We start from the raw sequence: 26,950 nt of genomic DNA on the forward strand, positions 1-26,950 counted from the left end.
GCCCTGCCACACTCCACACATTGTTTGGGAATAGTTTGAGGAACATGATGAAGAGTTCAAGGTGTTGCCCTGGCCTCAAAATTCCCCAGATCTCAATCCAGTTGAGCATCTGTGGGATGTGCTGGACCATTAAGTCCAATCCAAGGCATCTCCACCTGCACGCGGAGGACCAACAGCTTATTAAGCAGGTGGTCATAATGTTTTGGCTTATCCGTGTATGTGCTGACAGGGCACATTTTGAAATAGTCACATATTTCTTTGCATGCCCTCACTTCGATTTAAATCACTTAATTATTAAAACACTTAAAACATTTCTAAAGCAGTAAATACGTAAAAATGTTTACATTTTAGATGCTGTCAGAATGTCCATATTGTACCTTTCAGTCAGTGTCTCACCAAACGTACAAATATGTACTTTTAAATGTTATATATTAGCTACATATTTAACTATGTTTATAATCTAAATATAACTTAGCAATATGACATATAACAGAGCATAAAATATAATAAAGTCACTTGATGGAACATAACAAAATATTCACTCACCGACCGCTTTATTAGGTACACCTGAACACCTTCTTATTCATGCGATTATCTAATCAGCCAATCGTGTGGCAGCAGTGCAAAGCATAAAATCATGCTGATAGGGCTCAGGAGCTTAAGTTAATGCACTCACTGGATGTTTTTTGTTTTTGGCACCATTCGGAGTAAATTCTAGAGACTGTTGTGCGTGAAAATCCCAGGAGATCAGCAGTTACAGAAATACTCAAACAGCCCGTCTGGCACCAACAATCATGCCACAGTCCAAATCACTGAGATCACATTTTTTCCCCATTCTGATGGTTGATGTGAACATTAACTGAAGCTCCTGAACCGTTTCTGCATGATTTTATGCATTACACTGCTGCCACATGATTGGCTGATTTGATAATCGCATGAATACAGTAAGCAGATATGCAGGTGTTCCTAATAAAATTGTTGGTGAGTGTATGTACTTAATGTAAATATATTTGTACAAATATTTTATAATGCATTCATAAAAAAATGACATTTCAGATGTTGTCAAAGCATTCATGTTATACGTTTCATTGTCTACACAAATGTACAAATATGTACTTTTAAATGTTACATACGAATAGCTATGTATATAACTATCTATATAATCTAAATGTAACTTAGCAATATAACAGTAGGTGACAAAATATAACGAGCAATATAATATAACAGAGCATAAAATGTAATAAAGTAATTTAATGGTACATAACTAAATATATGTTAAGTTATATGTATGTACTGTAACAGTGAACATATGCTTACAAACTTGTAATTGCACATATTTATTTCAGCAATGGCACTTGCACAAAGTACGTTCACGTTCAAGCCTGTCTCTGAAGGTCTTCATTCATACAGATCATTAAAGAATGTCTGCTAGAATTCAGTCAAATGCATCTGGACTTATCCAAGTTCAAACAAGTGTACATACTGTATATACACACTCACACAAACTATACCTATATAATGCATCATGTATACAGTGCATAAAGCTCACATCTGCTGAAAAGTATTATTGAAAAATCAGAGGGCCAGACTGGCATTAATTACATATTACTATTTAAACAGGAGATGATTTATATGTTCCATGTGCACTCTTCACCCACATGGCCATGTGTAAAGGGTGGAACTTGCAGCTGTGTCAATACACTGCCATGCACACTGAAAAAAAAAAAAAAAAAAATCAGATTCGTGGGACTTTATTGCTTCAATATCACCAACAAGACATTACTCAACTAGAGAAAAAATGAGAGAAAATTTTGATTTGTGTCTTATAACTTTTATCATGTTCTCTTATCACAACTCAATGAAATGTATAAACAAGTCCTATAAATCCATCAGAGATAATCTTAGCTTGAGGGCACATATCTTACCATATTATGTAAACTTACAACTTACAGGCCTCAAACTGTTTCCTAGGTTTCCCTCATCATAATTTCCTGTTTTATTTTCTGTTCTACAGAAGGCAAGACATAGAGCAGCCCACCTTACAACTCCTGTAAATCATCGTGGGGTAATCAACACATTGATTACAGTGTTTGCATTGCAAATGTCAAGAAATCAAAGCCTTATGAATTTAGACGTTTTAGTTTCCCTCAAAACTGTCAGTTCAGAGTATGAAAAATATAACAGATGCATTCTATTAAATGAGTTTTCCTTTTCCCATTGAATGTTTTGAAACATTATATCACACAAATAATGTCTTTACGTGCTAATAAATTGCATTGTGCCATCTCAAGATAATTTCAAATTCAAACCAATTGTCTGCTGCTTTCTTATCAAGGTTATGGTCTCCTTTCATTATCATTCAGAAAATCATTTTATGGTACATCTGTTTTATGTGACTGGAGTTAATATATTATGCATGATGAATCTTAAAACTACAAAATCTACAAAATAAGCATTTGGCTCTTCTGAAACTCAAATGATGTCACTTCCTCCTTCATTAAGTCATTTAATAAGATGTGATTGTTCTTGTGTGAATACTGTAGGAAAAACAAAACACATCTTAGCATGGCAAATGTTTGGTATTAATACAGAAACATTTAAAAAAGAATTTCTATGACTGGCTTCTTTTAAATCTCCTTTTGTTTTAGGGTTATTTTTTGACCCCGGACAGGCAAAGAAATAAGGTATAAATACTCACTGGCGTAGAATCATTTATAACAATATATATTCACTTCAACTGTGCTGGTGAAGACTGAGGATCCTGGCACCGGCTGCGGCAGTGGGGAGAAGTTTGTGGAAGTGTGCGTGCCGTGGCCGCAATGGGCAAATCCATGAATAGTGTGTTCATAGGTGAGTGTGTGCGTTGTGGAAGTCAGTAGCAGATTCATAGGAATCCTCCATTGTAGCGTAGTGAGGTGCAGAGAACAGCGCCCAGCAGACTGGAAGGCAATCACTCTCCTGACACATGGGCAGAGACAAGGAATCCACCATTGAAAACTCGTGAGCACAGAGAACAAGCGTACAGCAAACTGGAAGGCAACTACACTCCTGACATGCGGGCAGAGATAGGACCAACTAGGCAGAGAGAGTGAGGTAAGTACTTCACATCAAACAACAATCTAGCAAAGATACTGAGAACATGAAGGGCTTAAGTAGGGAGTGAATCAGTGGAGAACCAGGTGCGGCTAGCATGCTAATTAGTGGCATGATCAGCATTCCCCTGGGAACAATCAATGTTCCCATGGAAACACTGATCATACATGCTGGCAGCACCTTCAAAACATGAGGGAGAGAAAATAACAAAACACACAGAGCAAACCGACAAACTCACCGGTGCTGTGGCGTCCCCAGCAGAATTACCTTGCTGGAGAAGGAACTGGTCTATGAGGGCGTGGTCCAGAATGTCCTGAGTCAGGACCCAACATCTCTCCTCAGGTCCATAACCCTCCCAGTCAACCAGGTACTGGATCCCTCAGCCCCTCCGCCTGACGTCGATCAGTCTCCTGACCGTGTACGCCGGAGAGCCCTCAACAAGGCATGGAGGAGGTGGGACGAGTGTGGTGAGGTGTAAATTAGAGTGTAAAACGGGCTTAATTTTGGAGATGTGAAAAACAGGGTGAATGCATTTGAGGTGATGAGGTAGTTTAAGATGGACTGCAACCGGACTAATGACCTTGGTGATGGGAAGTGGCCCGATAAACTTGGGACCCAGCTTGAGGGGAGTCGGAGCGGAATGTCCTCAGAGGACAACTAAACCTTCTGCCCACACACATAAACTGGGGGCTTAGACCGGTTCCGGTCCGCTGACCTCTTAACACGAGCACCAGTCTGTATGAGGGCTTCTCTGGTGGCTTTCCAGGTGCGCCAGCTACTCTGAATAAAAGCGTGGGTGGATGGGACCTGAACGTCGGGTTCTTGTGCAGGGAACAGAGGGGGCTGCTAACCAAGGCTGCACTGGAAGGGTGACAACCCCGTAGATGACAACTGCAAGGAGTTGTGGGTGTACTCGATCCAGACTAAATGATCGCTCCAAGAAAATGGATTACGGGAAGCCACACAGAGCAGGGTTTTTTCTAGTTACTGATTCACCCGCTCCTCTTGCCCATTTGTCTGGGTGTGGAACCCAGAGGACAAACTCACCGTAGCCCCCAGCTATCGACAGAATTCTGCCCAAAAACGTGACACAAATTGGGGGCCTCTGTCAGAAACCACTGGATGACAAGCGACGTTGGATGAGTGACACCACTGTAGGACGTGTGTCCCAACTGATTGCGGAACAAATAACCGACCCGCTGGGCACGTGGTGGGGGGCACGGTGTTTCGTAGCACAGCACGGACTTTAGCCTCCACCTCCCAGGATTGGTAGGATGGTATCCAGTGGAACGGTGGAGGTCTCGACTTCGAAACATCGAGACACCAAGTCGGGCTTGATGTTCTTAGAGCCCGGGCAATATGAAAGGATAAAAGTAAAAATAATGCCCAGCGAGCCTGTCTAGAGTTGAGGCTTTGATGCTACGGATGTACTCTAGGTTCTTATGATCAGTCCAGACCATGAAAAGTACCCTCGAACCCTCGGCCAAGGCCCAAGGCCAACCGGACAGCCAGCAATTCTTTGTTACCGATGTCGTAGTTCCATTCTTCTGGTGTTAAGCAGTGCTAACAAAAGGCACACGGATGCATCTTTCCATCTGAGGAAGAGCGCTGCGACAGGAACGCTCCAACAACAACCTCAGATGCAACCACCTCCACCACGAACTGACTTGCAGGGTCGGGAGTTACAAGAATTGGTGCAGTAGAAAAAATTTAGAAAATGCAGCCTCATCTCATGGGGATCAAGCGAGCCATCCTTCTTCTCCACGAAGAAGAACCGGCAACAAGGAAGGGTGGATGAGACTGGCTGCCAGAGAATCATTGATATACCTGTTCATGGCCTCCCCCTCGGGAACCGAGGGCGAATACGGCCGTCCCCAATGATGCGAGGTGCCAGGAAGATAAACAATCAATGTTCCCATGGAAACGCTTTTCATGCATGCCGGCTTCACCTGCGAGACATGAGGGAGAGAAAATAACAAAACACACAGAATAAACCGACAAACTCACCGGAGCCGTGACAATTAATTTTTTACTGTACATATGCACTGTAAATACTGCTTGTTACTATGTCAAGACCATCAAAACAAACAAAACAAAAAATAAAATGTATTTTGTATATAAGTGTGAAAGAGAAATAACCATTTAAAAATTCGAAAATTGGTTCCTTCCATTGTTTTAACGAGTCAGTTTTGTAGATGTTATACAGCTTTAAATATTATTATTTATTTTATTTATTTTTTGTACATCTATAAATCAAATTTGATTTAAAAATATTTCAAATTTTCTCAAATGTAGTCCCTAGCCCCATACTGTTCTCTAGCACCCCCAACTGCTTCACTGGGTACTGCACCTTTACCACAAATTTCAGACTTTACTCTCAAACGGGGTTTATGCTATGCACACATGCACAAATGTCCACACACACACACACACACACACACACAGAGAGAGAGAGAGAGAGAGAGAGAGAGAGAGAGAGTGTGTATTGTTTTACAGTTTACTTAACATTATTTTATATGATGGGGTACAATTAGTCTAAAGGCCCCCCAGTGGTAAAAGATGTTATTTCTCCTAAAACATTAAATGGCAGAAATATCTATTAAGGCACCTTTCTAAACCCCTGTTACACTGCAAATAATTGTTTGACATCAGTGGAAAAAGGATTTGATTTTTTTGGCTGCAGGAAATGGCATTACAGATTCATTTGTGAAATAGCCATGTACTAAAATTGTAACTCTAAAATGTACACTGCTGGTTTACCACAAGCAGAATACATCGGAAATTGTTGTAATAAATGTAATAAATTCCAAAAGTGAAATAAATGTAAATTCAGACATTCATGACCAATGTTTGCACATTTTTTAAACTTTTTTTGTTCTTATTAATTCTTTAAAATGTGTTACTCCATTAATATTCAGTATACATAATTTCCCCCCTATCATTATACACATTGGGACCACAATAAAACAGATTTTCAACAAGGGTGGGGGGTCTGTAGTGCTGTTGCACACTACTCAAGTATTTATGCATTTTTAATGGTTTTCAACATGGGTCAAAATGACCCGAATGACAAAAGGAGGGTGCAGGCTCTTAAGACAATAGGAGGTTTAAATATTCACAGACAATTCACCATTACATGTAATAATATTTTAATAGAATATCGTTCTAATTGATTTCAAAATATTTTAAGCTTGCAAAACAGTTTAGAGCTGATTTGTGTTCAATGCACATCAAATGTCATAGAATATACACAAATGTTTTTCAAAATGATGATTGGAATAGAGTCGAAAGTATAAAACTTGAATAATATTCAGGGTTTTAATTATAAACCAATTCATATAATTGCATTAGGAATCCTCTTGCCAGCTGTCTGTCATGTACCATTGTAAGAAAACTGCCTCAGAGGAGATTCAGCAGTCTAGATTTCACCAAATATAAGGCATTAAATTACATCTGGACATTGTTCCTGCATCAGAACTACTGTGTGTGTGGGCAAGAATGTCTCTCTCTCTCTTTTTTTGGCTTGTTTTATACTGGTCTCTCTCTTCTCTGGTTTGTGGTTTGCTCTTGTAATGGAGGCCTTTGGGTGGAGATGACAAAAAAGCTACAGGGCAAGAAATGAAGAAGGCAACATGCACATGACCAGTACTTTCTTTTAACTCTTTATTTAGCTGCATTCAAACAGCTTCATTGTGCCGAAATGTGAAATAAAGAGTTGCTGTAAGTTTCTAAAATAGAAGTAGCATTCAAGAATCATACTGTGTTTATGTTTCATTTGTGGTGAAGGATCAAGAAGGGAAAAAAAAGTGCAAAACTGTACCCTCAGTTCTATCCTATACACGTACGTTCTTGCTGAATTGTCAAGTTAAGGTAGACCTTAACGTAGTAATGTTTGCGACTGACTCGACTGAAAGAAATGTAAAAGATCAAATTACATTTTTCACAAACAGTGTGGCTTTTACAGATATCTGTGCTTTCAGTCATATTTGTGAAGTCTTGTCCTTATTAAAGAAAATGTCCTTTTGACTGTGTGTTTGTTCATTTGTCTAGGTTTGAAACAGCACTATACACTACACACTGTAGAGCCTTTTTGAAGCTACATGAGAAGAGACCACCATGTTGACATTGTCATACCAGCAGAATAACTGAAGACATTCCAACACAGAGTATTGTGCTCAGATTCTATCCAGTAGGGGCGACACAGTCCCATTTCACAATGGCTTACAATTAAGCTTTATCCCTTTTCAATAAGTTTGTTGAATACTTATTGACTCCCTGTTGGTCTTTAGGGGCTCGGAGACTTTGGCTGCTCAGGTTGCAAAGTTGTATCATGACTAGTCGAGGAATGGCAAAACAAAACATGAAAATATTAGGAGAGTTGAATCTTTGATAGTATAAAGGAATATTCCGGGTTCAATACAAGTTAAGCTCAATCGACAGCATTTGTGAAAAAAAGGTTGATTACCACAAATAAAAACTAATAAAAAATGGATATTTTAATGGAGGTTACAAAGAGGCACTTACAATTGAAGTGAATGAGGCCAATTTTTGGAGGGTTTAAAGGCAGAAATGTGAAACTTATCATTTTATAAAAGCACTTACATTAATTCTTCTGTTAAAACTCATGTATTACTTGAGCTGTAAATTAGTTTAAATGTTGTAAAATTATAAAACTTTAAACAGAAAAGGTTAGTAAGCTTTTTTATCACACTAAAATCATGTTAAGATGCATAATGGTTTACGTCTTGTGGCTATATTTTTTAACGTTTACATATTGGCCTCATTCACTTCCATTCACTGTAACTGAGATTAGGGACACATCGAAATCGACGTTATATGCCACAAATGTTTTAGTTTGCGCTTAACTTGAAAGACGTCTCAAAGACAAGTCTCGGATGTCAATAAGATGTATTTTAGATGTTAGGATTTAGTATGCTTGCAAATCTGATCTTTTTAAGATGTTTAGCAGATGTTAATTAGACTGATGCTTTCCAGATGAACAGATCTAAAACAGACATCACAACAATGACTGCCCTATTGAAAGAGTTAGAAATTAAACATTGAAATATATTCAGATGAGGCACTGTACTCCTTAGACATGCAGTCTTCGAATAATATAGTGGTGAATTCTTTTTTACAAATTTTGTAGTATTACTAGTATTAGTAGTAGCCTACTACTAATTATGATAAATCATATTTCACAACAATATAGTAGCATTTTGAAATTACATTTGGCAATGTGTCCAATGACTGTCAAGCTATATCTAGTACCTGATACTTCCTTAATTCCATCAATACAGACATGGCCAGTTCTAGCCTCATCCAGAGAATATTCTGGGCAGATCAAATGTGGAGCAAGTAATCTGAGGGGAAGAAACAAGCGTCATAGTTTTCGCAGTAAAGTCATTCAACTATTGACGTCTCCTTATTTGACTTGGATCTCCTCACTTAGTATTTAGCAGGGCTCACTGCACAAGTCTCCCGTTCCAAAGGTTCAAAGCACTTCAAAGTTTTCGCGGCGACACACGAACAATGCGCCGTCGCTAAAAAGTGCGCCGGAGGAGTTGTTTTTATTCAACGCACAGAGAGGCGGAAACATTAAGCGCCAAGTTGGGAAAGTTTCTCACTAGGGTACGACGAGTTAGTCTTTCCTCTATGTTTCCCTAGAGATTTGTTACACTGGAAAGAGGACTACCCCTGAAACCCATATGGTACAACCCAATGCACCTTTTGATCATTCCAGCAGCGGCGGACTGTGAAACAACATTTCGAGGCACTCACTGGAGTTGCTGGTTTAACTTAAAACTCGTGTCGTGACCCACGGGGATTACACACGCGACAAACAATGATTTTTAAAGAGTTAACCATCTAACAACGCTGAGCTGAAGAGTAGGCCCTATTAATGCATTAAATATAGCGAAACCTTTGCTGAAACACCGTCCGCGATGAGGCTCACTGCGGTTCTTCATGGCAGTATTTTAACTTTGATGCTTCTCTCTGAAGGTAAGTGTTTCTATGGAGTGTCACCCCCCCCACCCCACGTTGTTTGTACATACAGGTGCAATTACAAAGCCAGCATGTGTGAATAGCCTTCAAAACAACCGACTACAATCACAGGCGGTCTCTTCAAAGAGTTCTAGCGCACACAAACAAAACAGAACTGAATAGCGAGAGTCGCGAGAGTTCCAATGTTACGGCGGCACTTGTTTCATCTTGATTTATAGTATTTGAGCAACATTCGAAACTGCATTTTATGGTCGCTACATGAACTATAAAATAGTAATCGGAGGAAATGGTGACATTTTGCTGCTCAGTCGAATTTTCTCGGGTTGTAAATGTGAATTCGGACATTTCCAGTGTTATAACGTTTAAAGTATGTTTGTACCCGATGCTTGTTTTTAACATTCGCTGCGAGTCAACAGTGGCCGCTCACGCTGCTTTGAAACATGTTGGAACAGCCGCTGGAATGTCGCGACTTCAAAGCCGCGCGTGTCTCGGCCTTTATAAAGAAATACGCGGCGGCTACACCGAGACTGTGATTTTTTTTTTTTACAGAGGTGAACATGCCCGATACAAGATCATCAGGCCTGCAGATGTCACCTAGATATCTTCCCTTGTATGACAGGAAATAAAAGACCGTAAACTTAATGAGTTTCAGTATTCATTGCGTGTGTTTTTCGAACAGTTTCACCTCTTATATGACAGTGCGGTTCACCTTTCATTTGTGTTTTAAAGCTAGATCTGCACTAGAAAGAGCAAAGATGTTGCTTTCCCCTTGAGATGTTGCCTACAGTTGTAATGCATGCTTCAAAATACATCATATGGTATTGAGAAATCTTCCCTATTCAAATATAATGGCTTGGTACAATTTCTGGGCTCACCTTAAATAATATAATAATAGTTAAAGAGCAAACTTTTTGGGAACTTTCTATGTCTATAGACGCTCTGTTTAGTTTTGAAGCAGCAATGTAATTTTGGATAATTTTTTTTATTTTTTTTTTATTGTCTCCACTTCATTTTGCATTTAGCCATACGAAACTGTTTGTATTGAGGTTCAAACTCACAATGCAAATCTTATTTTGTTTAGGGAGACTGTGTTTAATACTAAATGATTGAATGTGTTACCTGATCAGTTTTGAATGAACAAAATTGAGCAAAATTGCCAGATTGGAAAGACACTTGAGTTTAAAGGAATATTCCGGGTTCAGTACCAAGTTAAGCTCAGTCGACAGCATTTGTGGCATAATGTTGATTACCACAAAAAAATAATTTCGACTCGTCCCTCATTTTCTTAAAAAACCCAAACACTGTGGTTCCAGTGAGGCACTTACAATGGAAGTGAATGGGATTTATTAATTGAGGGTTTAAAGTAGGGATGCACCGATACCACTTTTTCTCTTCCGATATCGGAAATCTCAGTATCGGCCGATAATCAGTTTAGAATATCTTTACATTATTGTGTGGAACTCTTTAATATGTAAAGAAACACAAACCTCTAACTACACATTATTTCAATATAAATGTATAGCTTATTAAGAAATGCTTAATTATTAACTAATATAATGGATAATGTAGCAGCAAAATTAACAGTAAATCCAGTCTTCAAGTCTTCAGTAGAAAAGAAGCCGGTTTTTTTTTTTTTTTCAGCTTGTATCTGGACTTTAAAGGATTCAGATCTCTTTTTTTTGTTCAATTTAGTTGTAAGACATCAGTCCACTTTTCATTCGCACAGTTATTTTTGGAACCCATTCAACTTAAATATTGTTCTAAATTGTAAACATACTAATGATGACAATAATAATAATAATAATAATAAATTGTTGTTAATATTATTATTATTGACTTTTAATTTGAAATACAACATTAATATATTTAAATCGTGCACTTTTTAAACCCTCACGCTTTTATTTTGACATTCTAAACTCTCCAGGAAGTCCTGTATGTGTCTGTTTGTAGGCAAGTTCACAGTAGTTTAATTCGCTTCTTATTCAAATTCTGGTAAAATGCTTCTCCGGTGCCATTCTAAATGCATATTATAAGTGAACTGAACTATTGAGCATCTACATCTGAGATGTTGTTCTTGAGTAGCGCTCCAATATTGCGCACCGCTGTGAAGAATAAAAATATCTGTGAGTGCCTCACCAGCCTGTGCGTGAGTTTGTATCAACAGAGCAGCACCATTCACTAATGCACTGGAGCTGCGCATACTATATACTTACTTATTAAACACAGCCTTTTGTGATTCACAGAGCTATCGCACATCTTCAAGTGGCTTAGAAGAAAATGCACGAGTCATATGAACTGCATTAATGGTGTTTTTATGGTTTTTTTATGTCATTTTTGGAGCTTGACAGTAACGAACATGACTAACACACAGTATCGGATTTGGATCGGGCTCGTCGGACCGATACCCGATACAGGTATCGGATCGGTGCATCCCTAGTTTAAAGACAGAAATATGAAGCTTTTAATTTTATAAAAGCACTTAAATTAGTTCTTGTGTTAACTTGTTTATTATTTAAGCTGTTAAATTGTTCAAATCATAGTTTTTGCAGCAGACTACTAAATTACAGAGATTACAGGGTTATCAGTGTCACGTCATCATGGCAACAAAGTTGTAAAATTGGATATAACTTTACACAGAAAAGGTTAGTAGGTGATTTTATCACACTAAAATCATAACACGTATTTTTTTTACGTCTTGTCACAAAACTTTTGAAATGGTGACTATTTTTACGTTTACTGATTGGCCCCATTCACCTCCACTGTAAGTGCCTCATTAGCCGCGTTTCCACTATCGGGCCAAATGAGTGCAAGCCAGGGCCAGTTGCGTTCCCACTGTCTCTTCCTGGGCTTCATCGTGCCTCCTTTGGACTTTCTTGAGGCCAATGGCCTTTGGCCCACTGATTACCCTTGGACCAAACAAGGCCAACTAGGGATTGAGACGGGGTCAATATCAAAGGCGGAGTTTCGCCGAACTTCCCAGCTTGTGTATCAAGCGTGTAACAGTAGAGGTTTGGGAAAAAAATGAATGAAAATATGCGGGCACAGTACAAAACTGTTAAAATGCCCAATGGACAAAGCGGTGCCCAAAGAAATGACTTTCCATGGTTTGGTGAACGTTCATAGACGGTGTACTCGGACATCGTCCCGCTGTTAGTGGAGAGACCACTCGGGACACCATGGCAGTTACAGTCGGTGAGTTGACAATACTAACTTAAATTGCTGTTTACATTCGATATTAACTCTATATTCTAGATGACTAGATAACATGATACCTCAGCTTGAGCTTCCCTCTTGCTTGTGAAATTGGCTGGGTGTGCGACGTTGGCACCGCAGCGGCGTATTAAGGGTGGGTTTTTGGGAGTTACTGGCCCAATGGTGGGAACGCAGATCGATTTTGGTGTTGCGGCTTGAGGTCTGAGGCTATTGGCCCTAGCTGGCTAGTTGAGAGCCCTGCCTCGCACTGGCCCGATAGTGGAAAAACAGCTAATGTAACACAGATTTTTGTTTTTAAGAAAAAAGGAAGAACAATTTGCAATTAATTTTGTGGTAATCAACAATATGCTGTCGACTGAGCTTAACTTGTATTGAACCCGAAATATTCCTTAAAAGGGTTAGTTCACTCATAAATGAAAATTCTGTTATTTGCTCCCCATCATATTGCTCCAGACCCTCATGACTGTTTTCCGAGGAGCATGAGGAGAATTTTTTTTAAAGAGTGTTGGCGCTATTTTTTTATTTTTTATTATCTGTATAAATGAAATTGAACATCTCGCTTTATGTTCCATGGTCTTTTTTTGCAGTAAATTCCATGGTCTTTCGATGGTCTTTGAGTAAACTATGATAGAAGTTTCATTTTTGGGTGAAATAATCCTTTACATTTGTTTAAGGTATGAACTGACACAGGCTAGTGTACATAAGACAAAGCATGCTATGCCCCTTGAAATTTGTGTGAAATCCTGATGTCTTTTAAATGAACTTTGTTTGGTTTTGTGACTCCTAAACATTGCAGAAGAATTGACCACTCATGTTCTTGCACTATTACTGTAATTGGGATACATATTGAACAAGTCATTTCTGAACAGTTAGGATGCATTAAGATGAATGTCCCAATGCATAAAATACATTCTACTGCACCAACCTGTTTTGCTTCAAGACCCAGATTTTACATTGGACATCAAGTGGCGACAAAGCACGGTTCTAAAATTGTTACCTTGTGTAGTATTGTTCATGGTTTTTAAGCATGAGGGCAGGTCACACAACCTGACGAGGTTGACATCGGTCTAATTTGACTATCTTCTACCAAGCGATGGATGAATTGCACCAAAGTACTGTGGAGTTTGATTGGATGCATGGTCTTTGACATCAACAACAAAAAAGTTTTCTCATTCCCTTTTAAAAGTTGATGAGCCGATTTGGTTTGCGATCCTAATTTTACACAAGTATATGTTTAGGTGCACTTAGCGTTTCCATTTAACAGTTTTTTTTCCAAATGGTTCATCATCATGCACCAGTTGAGAATGTTTGAAACCTTTGTACGTTTTGGTATAAAGCACTGGTTTTACAATTTTATTCTGCTGGGTGTGTCATTGCAGTAATTTTATTGCGGAAATATGCAGTCCTTGTAAAAATCTGTGTCCACCATGCTTGGTAGTTCTGAGATGGCTCATAACTCCTTGTTTACGATTCTCTATGGTGTTTTCTTAAGCTGATGCTTCCTCAACATTTGCTGCTTTTTTTAGCCACTGGCAGTGGTACAGCTCTGTGAATGTCCTGCATACAAGTGCACAAGCTTTTTATAAAGTGTGTGAAAATCTGTGACAATGTTTTAAGTTTCTCACCAACCCCCTGGGCATCAGCTCAAATGTCGTGATCCTATTCAACTACTCATAAAATGTGTGCATATGCTTCTTATTGCTTAAGGGCTTGCATTTATCAATCAGCCACAGCAGAAGCAAGGTCATCAGCATTTTCATTGGCACATTAAAAAGAGTCTGTGTATTTCTAAGAATTATTTATCAGTGAATGAATTCTACTTTCATCAAAGGATCTAGAAATGTTGAATGCATGTGATGGCACTTGTTGTTTTCATTTATTAAGAACTGTTGCAGCATGACAACGAGCACGTGCGTTTACATGCACAAACTTATACCAGTTATACTTAATAGGGCATTAATGTGTGAGGTCATGTGGTTACCCTTTTATTTGGGTGAGATCATAAACGGCCAAGAATAAACAGATCGACGCAGGTACATTTTGGCCCATCACCCCGATTTCGCATCCCTTTACAAGCTTTTTTACTGGCTTGGCCAATGTGCGCAAGTGTTGTGCGCATGACCGTTTTAATTTTGATGTAAAAAGCAGAGAATAATCAGATGATTGCAAGTCTATGTAAACACGCTTTTCTAAAACATAAACTAGTTTTGGTAGTTGTCTGCGTATTGGTGTGCGTGTAAACATGCTCATTGTTTTTTTGGTGGTAGGAGAATTCTTTATGGCCGTGAGTTTAACTATTGGTTCGTACTGTTGACTTTTCCCTCTTATTCTACTTCTTATTCCATAATTATGCCATTTTTTTCTGCATATTCTTAGCCTATTAGCACTATAGTATTGGCTTCAATAGGTTCGTGTAGCTCATATCTTGATTATTGGTAGACCTATATATATTTGTTTTACAGATTAATCCGTGCTGATAGTTGCTCTTTTTTTCAGTTATCAGCGAAAATTGATGCAGATTTTTTAAAATGTATTATTTATTTATTTTTTGTTATACCTCTGTGTTGCTTTGTGGCTGCCGCTGGAGGGTTCTTCAGTTAAAGCGACCTGGTTTTGCAGTATTACAGCGGCCACTAGAGGTGAAATGAAAACAATCTCTCGCACCTTTTAGGGATTTGCTGTATTTAAATCTTTTATCATTGACAATATTCATCCATATTTTTATCCTTCAATGCATATTTTATTTTAATTAGATAATTAAATGTTTTAAATTAGGCATGGGATCTATGCCTTTTTCAAGCAGCGATAATCAGAAGATTTTCTCGATGATTATCGATTTTTTTCAGATATATATACATATATATATAGTGCTGCTCGTTGCACAATAGTCTTTGTCTCTTTAGACATATTTCTCAACACAACTTGTTTGGGAGGGTTAATTAAAAGGGGTTGCACACCGGACACGTCTGGCAGATGACATGGCACGCTCTAATATTCAAAACAATTATTTATTTTCTACAAAGGTACGAACACACCGCCAACACTGATGTTTCACTGAAGTGCCACGGAGCGCAAGTTGCACAGTTTTCCATCAAATACGACAAAGATTATTTACTCTAGTATAACTGGCTGATGTATTGTGTATAAGTATCTTTCATAGAGCCTAGACAACATACTTTCAGTTACAAGTATGTCTTTTTGTGGTTTGACAGCTTGAATGAAAGACCTATGGCTACATACAGAGAAATTGCATAATAAACGTTGCGCAGTTTCACTAACCTGCAAACACATCAACGTCACTGTTCATTATTGAAGAATTACAAAAACTTTTGTAACTTTGTAACTCCGCCGCTTCAGCTCAACTTGTGTGTGTGTGATCATGACCGGTTTCAGTAAATGGTATATCACCCTCTTGTGGTCTCCCAACGCTATTATGGCTGACTGTTAAATAGAGGCCAACTGAGTGAATTGGAAAGCATGCCAATTGGGCTTCTAATTTAAATGTCAACTAATTTTAATATATCAGTGCCTCAAAAATATATCGATAAAATAATATGCTGATCAATAATCGACATATCGATATTTGATGACATCCTTATTTAAAATTGAAGCGAGGGTATGCAAAGAAAAATGTGACTGAAGGAAACGTCACCGGTAAGCACAAACATCGTGTCTCCAACTTCATGTCTAGTAAATGATAATAAACCTTATAACTCATTAAACCTCATCTGGTGATGTATACAAAACCTTTCAACCGGTAAATATATAGACTATAAAAAGCATAATTTGGTTAATAATTATAGGGCATTGGAATGGAGCCAATCTTGGTCATTTCAAAATAAGAGCCCCCTGGTGTGTTTCGGGCTCGTTTATAGTTAAAAGTCCTACGTTATGCACCAAATATTCATTTTCCCTGAATATTATAGGGATTTTGTTTGAGCAATTTTTGGAATTTTATTCATTTTTTGACTCTTGTAGCCTCTATGTCTGTACCCATCATAGGAAGGAAATAAAAAAATTTTTTTTTAACAAACCGCTTCCGGTGTAAGAACGCCGTGCGCGTCTGGCTGCCACTTCACATTTGGACTATATGTTTTTGCGTGTTTGTTTCCGTTTGTTTTTCTTTTCATTTATTAGTCTGTGCATAAAGTTAAATCCTGTTGGCTTCTGGATCTATAACATGTTTGGAATTGGCTTCTATGCCTTTCTTTCTGCTCACCAGATAAAAACAGCATTTACCTGCTGTTGGAGACTGGACAGCACACGCTCCATTTCACGGGTATGTCACGAGCCCACTCTGTCTGTCATTCACCTCTCTTGGCATGGGTATTGAGTGATTCTCCACTCTCTTTATCATCTGTGTCGACAGTTCTTTGATTGGTTGGGTAGCCTTCCTCTCGATCAACTGTTAGGTGTAGACTAGGCAGGGCTCTGGCTAACACGATATCCTTGATTGTGGCTGCTGTAGCTGGCATCTCATTACTGTTTTTGTTCTATATCTCGCATATGAACATGTCTTGGATATCATTTATTAAAGCGTTTTTATCTTCCTCGCACTCTTCCTTGGCATTCATGTCATGGAAATCCAACTACTGCCATTCGCATTTAGACTCTGAGACATATGAACTCTGTCATGAACTCGGAATCCTCCGGCGGCTACGGTATATCCATCGCTCACCACGGAATCTCCAGTCTGTCTATCACTCATCTCCCACAGCAATTCCATCTATCTTGACAAAAAGACGGTGCTGTAAAACTGATGTTGCATTGGCAAGGCACTCAAACTCACTTTCACTGAGTCATTTAACTAAAGATGATCACTACTCCACATCAAAACACTTCAGATTTGTTCGTCAGGATTTGTCACTATTGAACTGTCGCTCTCTAATAGACAAAGCATCAATTCTCAATGAATTTATCACTGATTAGATTGACACCTAATGACTTTCTTCAACTAAATTTGCTTACTCCCCATGGATACAAGTATTTGTCTAAACCCCAACCTCACGGAAAAGGGGGCGGACTAGCTGTTGTTTGTCAAGATGGCATGAGAGTGGTTTTGACTGAATTTCATAATGCCACGTCTTGAATATCTGGCTCTCAAGATTGTTGGTGAAACTCCTCTCATTGTGTTGTTGATTTATTGACCTCCAAAGTATCAGCCTCACTTTTTCTCTGAACTTAGTGAAATACTTACTCTTGCCTGTGCTATGTCTCCCCATGTTATACTGCTTGGTGATTTCAATATCCATGTTGATACTGACTGTTCAAATGCAACTGAACTCATGAATGTTCTTGAATGCTTCAATTTAACACAGCATGTGAATGTTTCTAACCATACCCATGGTCACATACTTGACTTAGTTTGTACATCAGGTCTTAATAATGTTTCTACAACTAGTACACAAATTGGCATCTCGGATCACAAACTTATAGAATTTTCATTTTAATTTTCCTCGCTGTAAGTCATACAAGAAAACTGTGGTATCTTATCGCAACCTCAGTCGACCCCTCATCATTCTCCACCTCTGTCTGTGCACCCTTACTTTCTGACTCTTCGAAACTGTCCTGTCCTTCAAACATCATCTCAAATTATAATTCAGCTATCTCAGCTGCTCTTGAAGAGCGCGCCCCCATCAAGACAAAGCTGGTGCCTTCTTCTCACACATCGCCTTGGTTTACTCCTGAACTGTGGGCATTGAAGAGAGTGGGTCATCTTCTTGAACGACTCTGTAGAAAAACAGGCCTCACTGTTCATTCCTTAGCTCTTACAGAACATTAGCTGAAGTACAGAGCAGCACTCAACACTGCATGTTCAATGTACTTCTCCTCTATCATCCAAAAAGCAAGTTGTAAACCTAGAGCCCTGTTTGCTACGGTGAACAAGCTAATTCACCCGCCAGCTCAGGACTCACACAGCTCTGATCAACATTGTTACTCATTTCTGCACTTCTTTCAAGATAAAATTGTTTCTATTTACCAAACATTCACGACAACCATTTCTGAAGATCCTCTGCATGAATGTCTGTCTGAACACTGTATCCACCCTTTCTCCTCCTTCACTCCCACTAGCCCATCATTAGTCAGTGATCTAATTTTACATTCCAACTCATCCTATCAGTTGGACCCTGCCCCAACCTCCCTCCCTTAAACACTGTGAGTCAGTCATTTCGGCACCTATTTCGCATATGATAAACACATCTCTTGCATCTGCCGTTGTTCCTACTGATCTTAAAATTGCTGCTGTTACACCAGTCCTTAAAGATCCCAACTTATATCCATCTTCCCTCTGCAACTATCGTCCTATTTCTAACCTGCCTTTTATATCTAAACTTCTGGAAAATGTTGTAGCCTTCCAGTTACAATCACATCTTGCAGCCAATAATGTCTATGACCCATTACAATCTAGTTTTCGCCTATTCCACTGCACTGAAACGGCTCTCTTGAAGGTTATTAATGATCTCCTCCTCTTTGCTGACTCTGGATTTCTCAGTATTCTGATCTTGTTTGACCTGAGCTCTGCTTTTGACACTGTATGCCACAAAACACTCCTTTCCCGACTTTCAGATATAGGTATTACTGGCACTGCTCTATCCTGGTTTTCTTCCTACCTCACTAACAGACAATATTTCATTTTGATTAAGAAAAACAAATCCCCTACTGCTCCTCTCACTCAGGGTATCCCACAGGGTTCTGTACTGGGTCCACTACTGTTCATAATGTACATTCTCCAACTAGGTCAGATCATCCGTTGTCAGGGTCTCAGTCATCACTGCTATGCTGATAACACCCAGATTTATACATCGGCACGTTTTGATGAAACGCATGCCATCAGCTCATTAACTGCCTGTATCAATGATGTAAAATTTTGGTTAAACAGTAATTTCTTCATATTCAATGTTGACAACTGAGAACGTGATTTCTGGGCCACAAACACTTATAAGATATATTGACATTTGTGTCAATATTGATGGAAATCTGACCAAACCCTCTAAAACCATTAAGAATCTGGGAATCACTTTCAATCCATCTCTTGCTTAGCCCACATCAGAACCATCACTAAAACTGCTTTCTTCCATCTACATCATATTGCATGACTTCAACCCATTCTCAGTTTGAAGGATGCTGAATCACTAGTTAATGCATCACGTCTCGACTTCTGTAACTGTGTCTTTACAGGCCTACCAGCTAAAACTATTGCCCGATTACAGTACATCCAAAACTCTTCAGCTAGAGTTCTCACTAACACCAAGCGTTCTGCACACATTTCTCCCATCTTGTCTAGTCTTCACTGGCTGCCTGTCTCATGCCGTATTAAGTTTAAAATTCTTCTCCTGACATACAAAGCTCTCAGTGATCTGGCACCTCGTTATATATGTGATCTGCTGCATCCATACACACCAGCACGCACTCTTCATTCTTCCGATTCCAAATTGTTGTCTATCCCCAGATTTCGTCTATCCACTTTTGGTGGGTGATCCTTCAGTGTAATTGCACCTAAATTGTGGAACTCTCTACCTCAGAGCCTCCGTGACATCTCCTATTTCTAATTATCTCAGCTTAAAACACATCTTTTCTCAGTGCATTATCTATTACTGATTGATGTTTTATTTCCCCCTTTGTAATTGAGATTGTAACTTCTGTTGAAATGTGTATTAATGTACTCTGTCCTGTTAAATGTATATGGAGTAGAAAGTGTCCTTGAGCTTGTGGAAAGGCGCTATATAAATAAAACGTATTATTATTATTATAAATCTATTTAAAAAACTATCGGACGATTAATTGGTTATCAGCCGTTCCAACACCTATATGGCATATATTTAAGTGAATGACAAATATTGAGACTTTATAGTTATATCACCAAGCCCTATTGTGTGTGTGTGTGTGTGTGTGTGTGTGTGTGTGTTTTCAGGATGGCAGTAAATGGACAGCGTCTGTGTGAATGACTGTCTGAGATTAATGCCAAAGGTTGACCGACAAGCAGTCTAGAACATTTTAACAATGGATAGAAGACTCAGACCACGATAGACAGAGGCACATACACCATATGTAATGATAAATTAAAGATCTGGACTACACATTATTCTGATTTCATTTAAGCATTCAGCAGAAAGATACTGTTGTGGTAGTGAATGTCAGTTCTGTCCTGCTGTGTAATAGTTTAACAGATGCTTTCCAGCAGTTTTTATTTGCGTGAATAGCTTGTGTTCATAGATGAATGACGCAGTTTTCTCGAACTTTTTTCCAAGCTGCTGAAAAATGGGGATTGTCTGTGGAGAAAATTCAGTTGAGTTTCTCCTCTCCCACGTCTCACGTTAACAGATGAAAAGATCTGTGTGGAATGATGGAACATGGGAGAATTGTTAGACCGAGTGAATTCTGCTGTCTGGCGTTTAATTTTACTTAAACAAATCGACAATGTCTCCCTCATTTCAACCCTAATCGGTTAGACATTTTTATTACTACAGTGGGAGTTGTATTTAAAGTTTTCTAAATGTGTATTTTCATAGATAAATTCAGCAGGACTAGTTATAATATTCTGGCTGTTCCCAGGAGTACAACACTTTACTGAGTTGGGGCTGTGCTAGTGAAAAAATGTGTTTCTTACTCCATCACAGATAGTTTTTTTTCACAGACAGGCTCCTAGTAATTTTTAGCAATATCTGAACATAAGCAAGGTCAGTTTATTTCCTAACATCAAACATCATTAGAACAGAACAAATATCATTAATTGTGCTTTTGCAGTCGGAAATTTAGCTTGAATTAGGATTAGCTGTCTGCCTCAAAGTAGGTGGAGCTCTAGGTCATGCAATTTGTCATAATTTGACAATGGATAATGAGTTTTCTTAGTTTAATATTAAATGTCTGGGACTGGGACAACACAAAAATAGTCAAATCTATACATAAAAAGGCATTTGAAAAATAGCAAAAATAAATGAAGGCTTGGTAAAAAGTTTCCAAGTCAGTTTTATTTAGACAATTGCTACGTTTACATGCACACCAATACTCTGATTACTGCAATAATCTGAGTATAAGGAATAATTAGATTTAAGATGTTTACTTGATTTGGGTCAACCTTTTCAATCACGTTTACATGCTACTTGCCATTACTTTGATTAATTGCTGAGAAATGTGATGATGTTTTAATGCTTTTTTATAAACGAATATTTATTACAAAAAAAACAACTTGTTGCTAATATGTCTCTTTAAATACAGCTTGGCATAATGTAAATGAGTCAGTCAGTTTGTGAATCTTTTTGAACGATTTATTAAAAGAACCACTTCACAAGAGTCATTTCCGACTATACTGGATGTGCTGTCTGTTTTGATTCACTAAAAAGAACCGGTTCATAAGAGTCATTTGAGTGTGAATCGGAATACACACAATGGATGTTGTTGTGTTTCGCCTGTGAGCACAAACTCTTTCAAAGAAGTGATTCCTTCCCATTATTTTGCGGCATATGGTCTTTTTATCTCCCCAACATTCAATTCAGACTGCAAACAGGACATTCACAACTCAGAAAATATGTTTTCTTTTGCCGTGGGGCTGTAGACGGAGGAGCACAACTGCTGGAAAACGGTGCATGGAACTGCCGTTTTACATGAAGCCAAACAGCAAGCGCAGCTTCTTCTTTTTCGCGATGTTTTTGAACCTGTGCTTGAGTGGAACATCATCTGTTTGCAGCGCAGGCGCACTTTGGTCAGAGTGGAAGAAATGCGATTAAAGCGAGCATAATCGCATTATCATAATCGCAATATTCTGTTTAGATAAGCTACAATCACAACATTGCCTTTATCGCATTATAATCACTATTAGGGTGCGTGTAAACATAGCCAATGAGACAATTCATATAACAAAAAGAGAAGTTGAAATCTGTTAGTTAAAAAATAAAAAATCAACCCCTGGGACATAAGTGTCAAAGCTGAAGAAACACCCATGATGGAACTGTCAGATTAACTCTCCAGAGAAAGGCTGAGCAAATCAACTGTCTCATGACATTCATTCATTCATTAGTTCTTTGTGCTTCAGCAGGGACTTTCCAAACACTGTTTGAGGTGCTCTGAAGAGTCTCATGCACATGTTAAACATACACTACTTTTCAGACATGTTCTGGGACCTCGATTACAAACAGTTAGATCTATGCTGTTAGTCCGATCAGTGTTGAACCAATCCACCAATGATAAAACTAAGAGATTTAATGCTCATTGCAATGAATATGCAACCTATGTCGGGAGTAGTTCGTTCAATTAGTCAAACTCCCACATAGACTTTGGGAAACGTTTAATGGTCCTTGATTTGGTGATGTTTTAGGACATTTCTATCTTTTTACTGTGGAAAGCTTATGTTAATAAAACATTATATTGTTACATATTGTTTTGTTTTCTTTCCTAAGAAGGAACTAAATGCATTTTGACAGGAAAAGTACTGCATATTTAGAGTAAAATTTCAGCACTTTCAAAAATCTGTGATTAATCACAATTAACACAATAAATTATGCGATTAATCATAAGAATTTTTTTATATAAGGATATTTTGATTTTGGGGTAAAATATGATGTGGACATGTTCTTGACTGTTTTTTGAGATTCAGCCATGTTCTGTAATGCACATGTCTACACTGTGTAAAAAGATGTTGTGAAAAAGTATGTTAAATTAGCTTGAGCATTGAAGGCGTTTAGCATCTATGATCACAAATGACCCCTATACTGGTAATCGTTGTATCCATTAGCAATGTGTTCTCAAGAGCTGCCATTCTGTGTGTTTAAAGAAAGTGCTCTGAATCCAGAACAGCTGTAGAATGGAGGAGTAAGTAATTTTATTTACTGGCTGCATTGTGTCTAATGAACTCGCATTTCTGTTTCCCAGGCTGTCTTTCTCTCAGTCAAAGGCTTTCTGTGTCCTTGGCTAGAAATCCATGTCACGTCCTGTGGCCGCTCTCTTCCGAAACCCCCTCTCCAACCCCCCCAACACACACATTCTCACCGCCATGTCTGCATACCCTTAACCATCCAAGAGGCCTCGGCAACAGGCTCCATTAAAGAGACAATATGGCAATCCAATGGGCCAACAACACAAGGCCTTGGTAGCAGTATGCAAGTTAAAAACTCCTCTTGGTAATGAAGTCAGAGAACTTGAGTGGCCCTTTAGTGTGCGGGACAAAATGTCCAAACAAGCCGGCCTCTCTCTTGAGCAGTATGGGATGCATGTAAACAATAGCTTTTGACTCAAAGTAGAGTTCCCCTTTGGTTATTTTGACAATCAGGAGGCACTTGGAAAAGGGTCGCAAACTCGAAATTTGGTGGTGTGCGTCTAATTAAAGAGTATTTTTTTTAAGTTTAGTTTGGAAGAGGAGTATTACTTCCTGTTTGTCTTTTGTGTCTTATGTTCAAACAGCTTAGACTCTTATAAATGCTTGTTTTATTTGATATTAAAAATATGTAAAAACGTTTTTTTTTTCTGCTTCAGAAACCAAATTTTACATTGGACATCAAGTGGCAACCCAACACCTGTTTAGCATACAAAACTAAGCAAATGTCAATAAAATCAAGCATTGGAATTTAGTACTATTATCATGAACAGCAAAGGCCCAACAATGTGCAAAATTATGGGCACATTGTGGGTGGAAAAAAACATATTTAAAGTAGTCTGGGTCGTATTTTCTTTTACCTTTTGAGCATGAGGGCATGTCATGCAACTTGTCCTTGTTGACTTCTGTCTAATTTGGTGAACTTCTAACAAGTAACAGACAAATTTGCACCAAAATACCATAGAGTTTGATTTGACGAATGGCCTTTGACGTCAGGAAGGTAAGTTTGTTGAATTTTTCTATCCTAACTATACACGATTTAAATGGTTAGTTGCATTTTATTATTTGCATTCAGCATTTCTTTAGTGCTGTGTATTGATACAGATTTCCAGATTCGATTTTAATTCCAATGAACAAGTTCTCAATTTGAACTTTAAGCTCTCGATTCGATTTACCCACAATTTAAATTCGATTTTGATTCATATTTCAGATATAATGTCCATTTTGCTTGCATATGAAAGAAATTATCTCTCTGCTAATGCTGTAAATTATACATGGGATGTTCTAACACATACATATTTTGTTTTCTCATTAGTTTTTCATCATTTTAGTCACATTTTAGCTTTTGTAAAATGTACATATACCATCAAAAATGTGATACCTTAAAATTGCATACATCATACTGCATAGCCTATATACATTCTGTTATATGCTTATTGTGTACATGCATACATTTGTACTATTTCCAAGTATTTACATTGATATGTAGAGCAAGTGCTTAAACAGTACTCGCTCTTTAAGAATATCAGCAGTTAAGCAAGCGTCTCATAGAGGTGCACAGCTTCTTTAGAACTAAATGTTTCTGTTTTTTTTGTTTTTGATCAATAATTGACTGTGAAGAACAGAAAGGTTATTAAAAGAGACATTATTCAATGACAAATGGATTGTGTGGATCTTGTCTATGGACACACATTACACAGAATGAGTCAAACCAGACTTTTACTCTCTACATGCAGTGAAAAGATCTCAACGTTGAACTTCTTCGCCACTATACAACTCTGTCATTGTGAGTGAAATCTGAACATTTACCAGCCAGTGGCTGATTACAGAACTTTGTCGCATAGCGCGTAATTTGGTCTAAAATGCAAAGTATTTACTCATTGTTGAGGGCTGTGACATAGGAGTAAAAGATCAATCTTGGGACCAGTTGAGTAGCACTTTGTTAAAGCAGGCATTTCAGTATCTTTACCCTATATGTCAGCCTTAATTTACATTGAGTGTGGCTCAAAATATCATTCTCATCAAGTGTTCTGAATAACTTCAGTCTCTCTTTGGCCCTTGGCTCACTCTCTTCGCCCTTTTTCCTACCGTGCTGCTGCTTTCCTGTTTTCTAATGTAGGGTCTGATTTAGTTAAATGCCACTGATGCTTCATTTAAGTGATTAATGCTGCCTCCAGGTCCTCCTGGTAACGTTATACTCGAGTTTGGGCATTGGAATTATGATGTGATGTCCAATCAAGTGATTTTGATCGGATTTAAAAAGACCTATTGGGCAATTTCAATATTACATATGTTTTTATCTTCCCAAGAAACACGGATGGGACTTTGTGAGTCAAAATGTTGTACTTAATTATTATGGAGTAATCCATTATTTTGCCAAAATGACAATTTTTACCTTTGATTTTGGAGAATAACTACGGGTCAAAAAAATAACCTTGAAGAAAGTTGGCAGCGTTATTATTTTTACACAGAGATAGGCAGGTCTGTTTCTAAAATCAGTTGACTTCAGCACCCCTTGTTGCATTATATGCCAATGATGTGAATCCAAAAATGGGAAAAACACTTGTGTTGTTTTTTCCAAAGTTGGAGTGCCTATAACTCCTGAAGTATAAAATATATCTTAATATCCTTGTAGATTCTGGTTCAGAACAAACTTTCCTTTTTGTATCTTGATTTTAAGGCCCTATGTGGTTAAATCCAAGAGATATTGGGCTCTCAATGTGACTGCGTCTGAAAATGAAAAGTAACCCATTTTCAGTGGTCGAAAACCAAATGATTTTTTTCCACTCAATCCTTCAGTGGCCCCCAAAACAAATGGTCATTTGTATTTTTGTTTCCGAGAGAAACATTTTCTCCCGCTTTGAACTACTTTTTTGAAATCATCATTGGTGGTTTAACTGTTTCACACGAAATTTGGTATGTGTCATCTAGAGATGTTCATGACAAAAATAATGACATTTCATCATCATTTGTGTTTATCCTTCTTCAGAAATTTAAATAAAACGGGCAACTTTCTGGAATTTCGTTGATTTGATATGGAATGCACCAGAAATATTTTTAATGCTTCTATAACTAAATGAATGGCAAATGATGCACATTAGTTTTTAATTGATCATTCTAGTGTTGAAAATGGTGGAAATGTAGTTTTGCTGCTTTTATAAACCAGCAAAATATTCTTAAATTTTCATCAGCAGCTCTCAAAATGCATTCAGACTAAATTAGACAGTCAACATTTACAATTACAACTTATTATGATCAATAACAGACAGTTAGCGTCTGCCATTATGTATTTTAGACGACATGCCTTACAGGTAAATACAACATTTTGGTGCCGTTCAAGTGCACTTATCTTGTAAGTAAGATTATTCCGACTCGACTTGAAGGCAGCATATGTTTATCAAGGTTTAGCTTGTTATTCTTCCTCTTCAACGTCAATACTAAATGTATGGCACACATGTATAAAACAGGCAATCTGTGTTAATTGTAAATCTATAGTTCTCTTTTTTTCAATCTATACTGTCATCTGTCAGCTTTGTATCTTTTAATTCTGGTTACAGAGCCAAAAACAAGCTTTTCTTTATTTTGACATACTCAAGTAGTTATTTTAAGGATGAGCTATTAAAAGCCACTTGTGGGGTAAATAAAGCAAAAACCATGGCAACAGTGTATGCTGTTTTGCAAGAAGGAATCTTTATGTCAGCCTAGTAGTTATGTATATTTCAAAATTTAACGTAGTACTTTCTATATTGCTGCTGCTGCTCCTCCTTTGTATAAGCTTTGCTTTGTTTAAAATGGCTATAACCGTATACATTTACTGTGAATTATGGGATT

The 26,950-nt window shown here is 38.0% G+C and overlaps 1 protein-coding gene across 1 annotated transcript in view; it reads left to right on the top strand.

Annotated features, from left to right (window-relative positions):
• The first annotated feature begins 8,853 nt into the window (after positions 1–8,853).
• Positions 8,854–26,950, top strand: part of lrp4 (low density lipoprotein receptor-related protein 4) — a 133,570-nt gene continuing 115,473 nt past the window's right edge. Inside the window, exon 1 of the mRNA XM_051714060.1 lies at positions 8,854–9,096. Within this exon, the coding sequence (XP_051570020.1) occupies positions 9,039–9,096 (58 nt within the window). The 5' untranslated portion in view covers positions 8,854–9,038. The remainder of the gene's footprint in view (positions 9,097–26,950) is intronic.

This window comes from Myxocyprinus asiaticus, chromosome 2, assembly GCF_019703515.2.
Source record: "Myxocyprinus asiaticus isolate MX2 ecotype Aquarium Trade chromosome 2, UBuf_Myxa_2, whole genome shotgun sequence".
Classification (NCBI taxonomy): Eukaryota; Metazoa; Chordata; class Actinopteri; order Cypriniformes; family Catostomidae; genus Myxocyprinus; species Myxocyprinus asiaticus.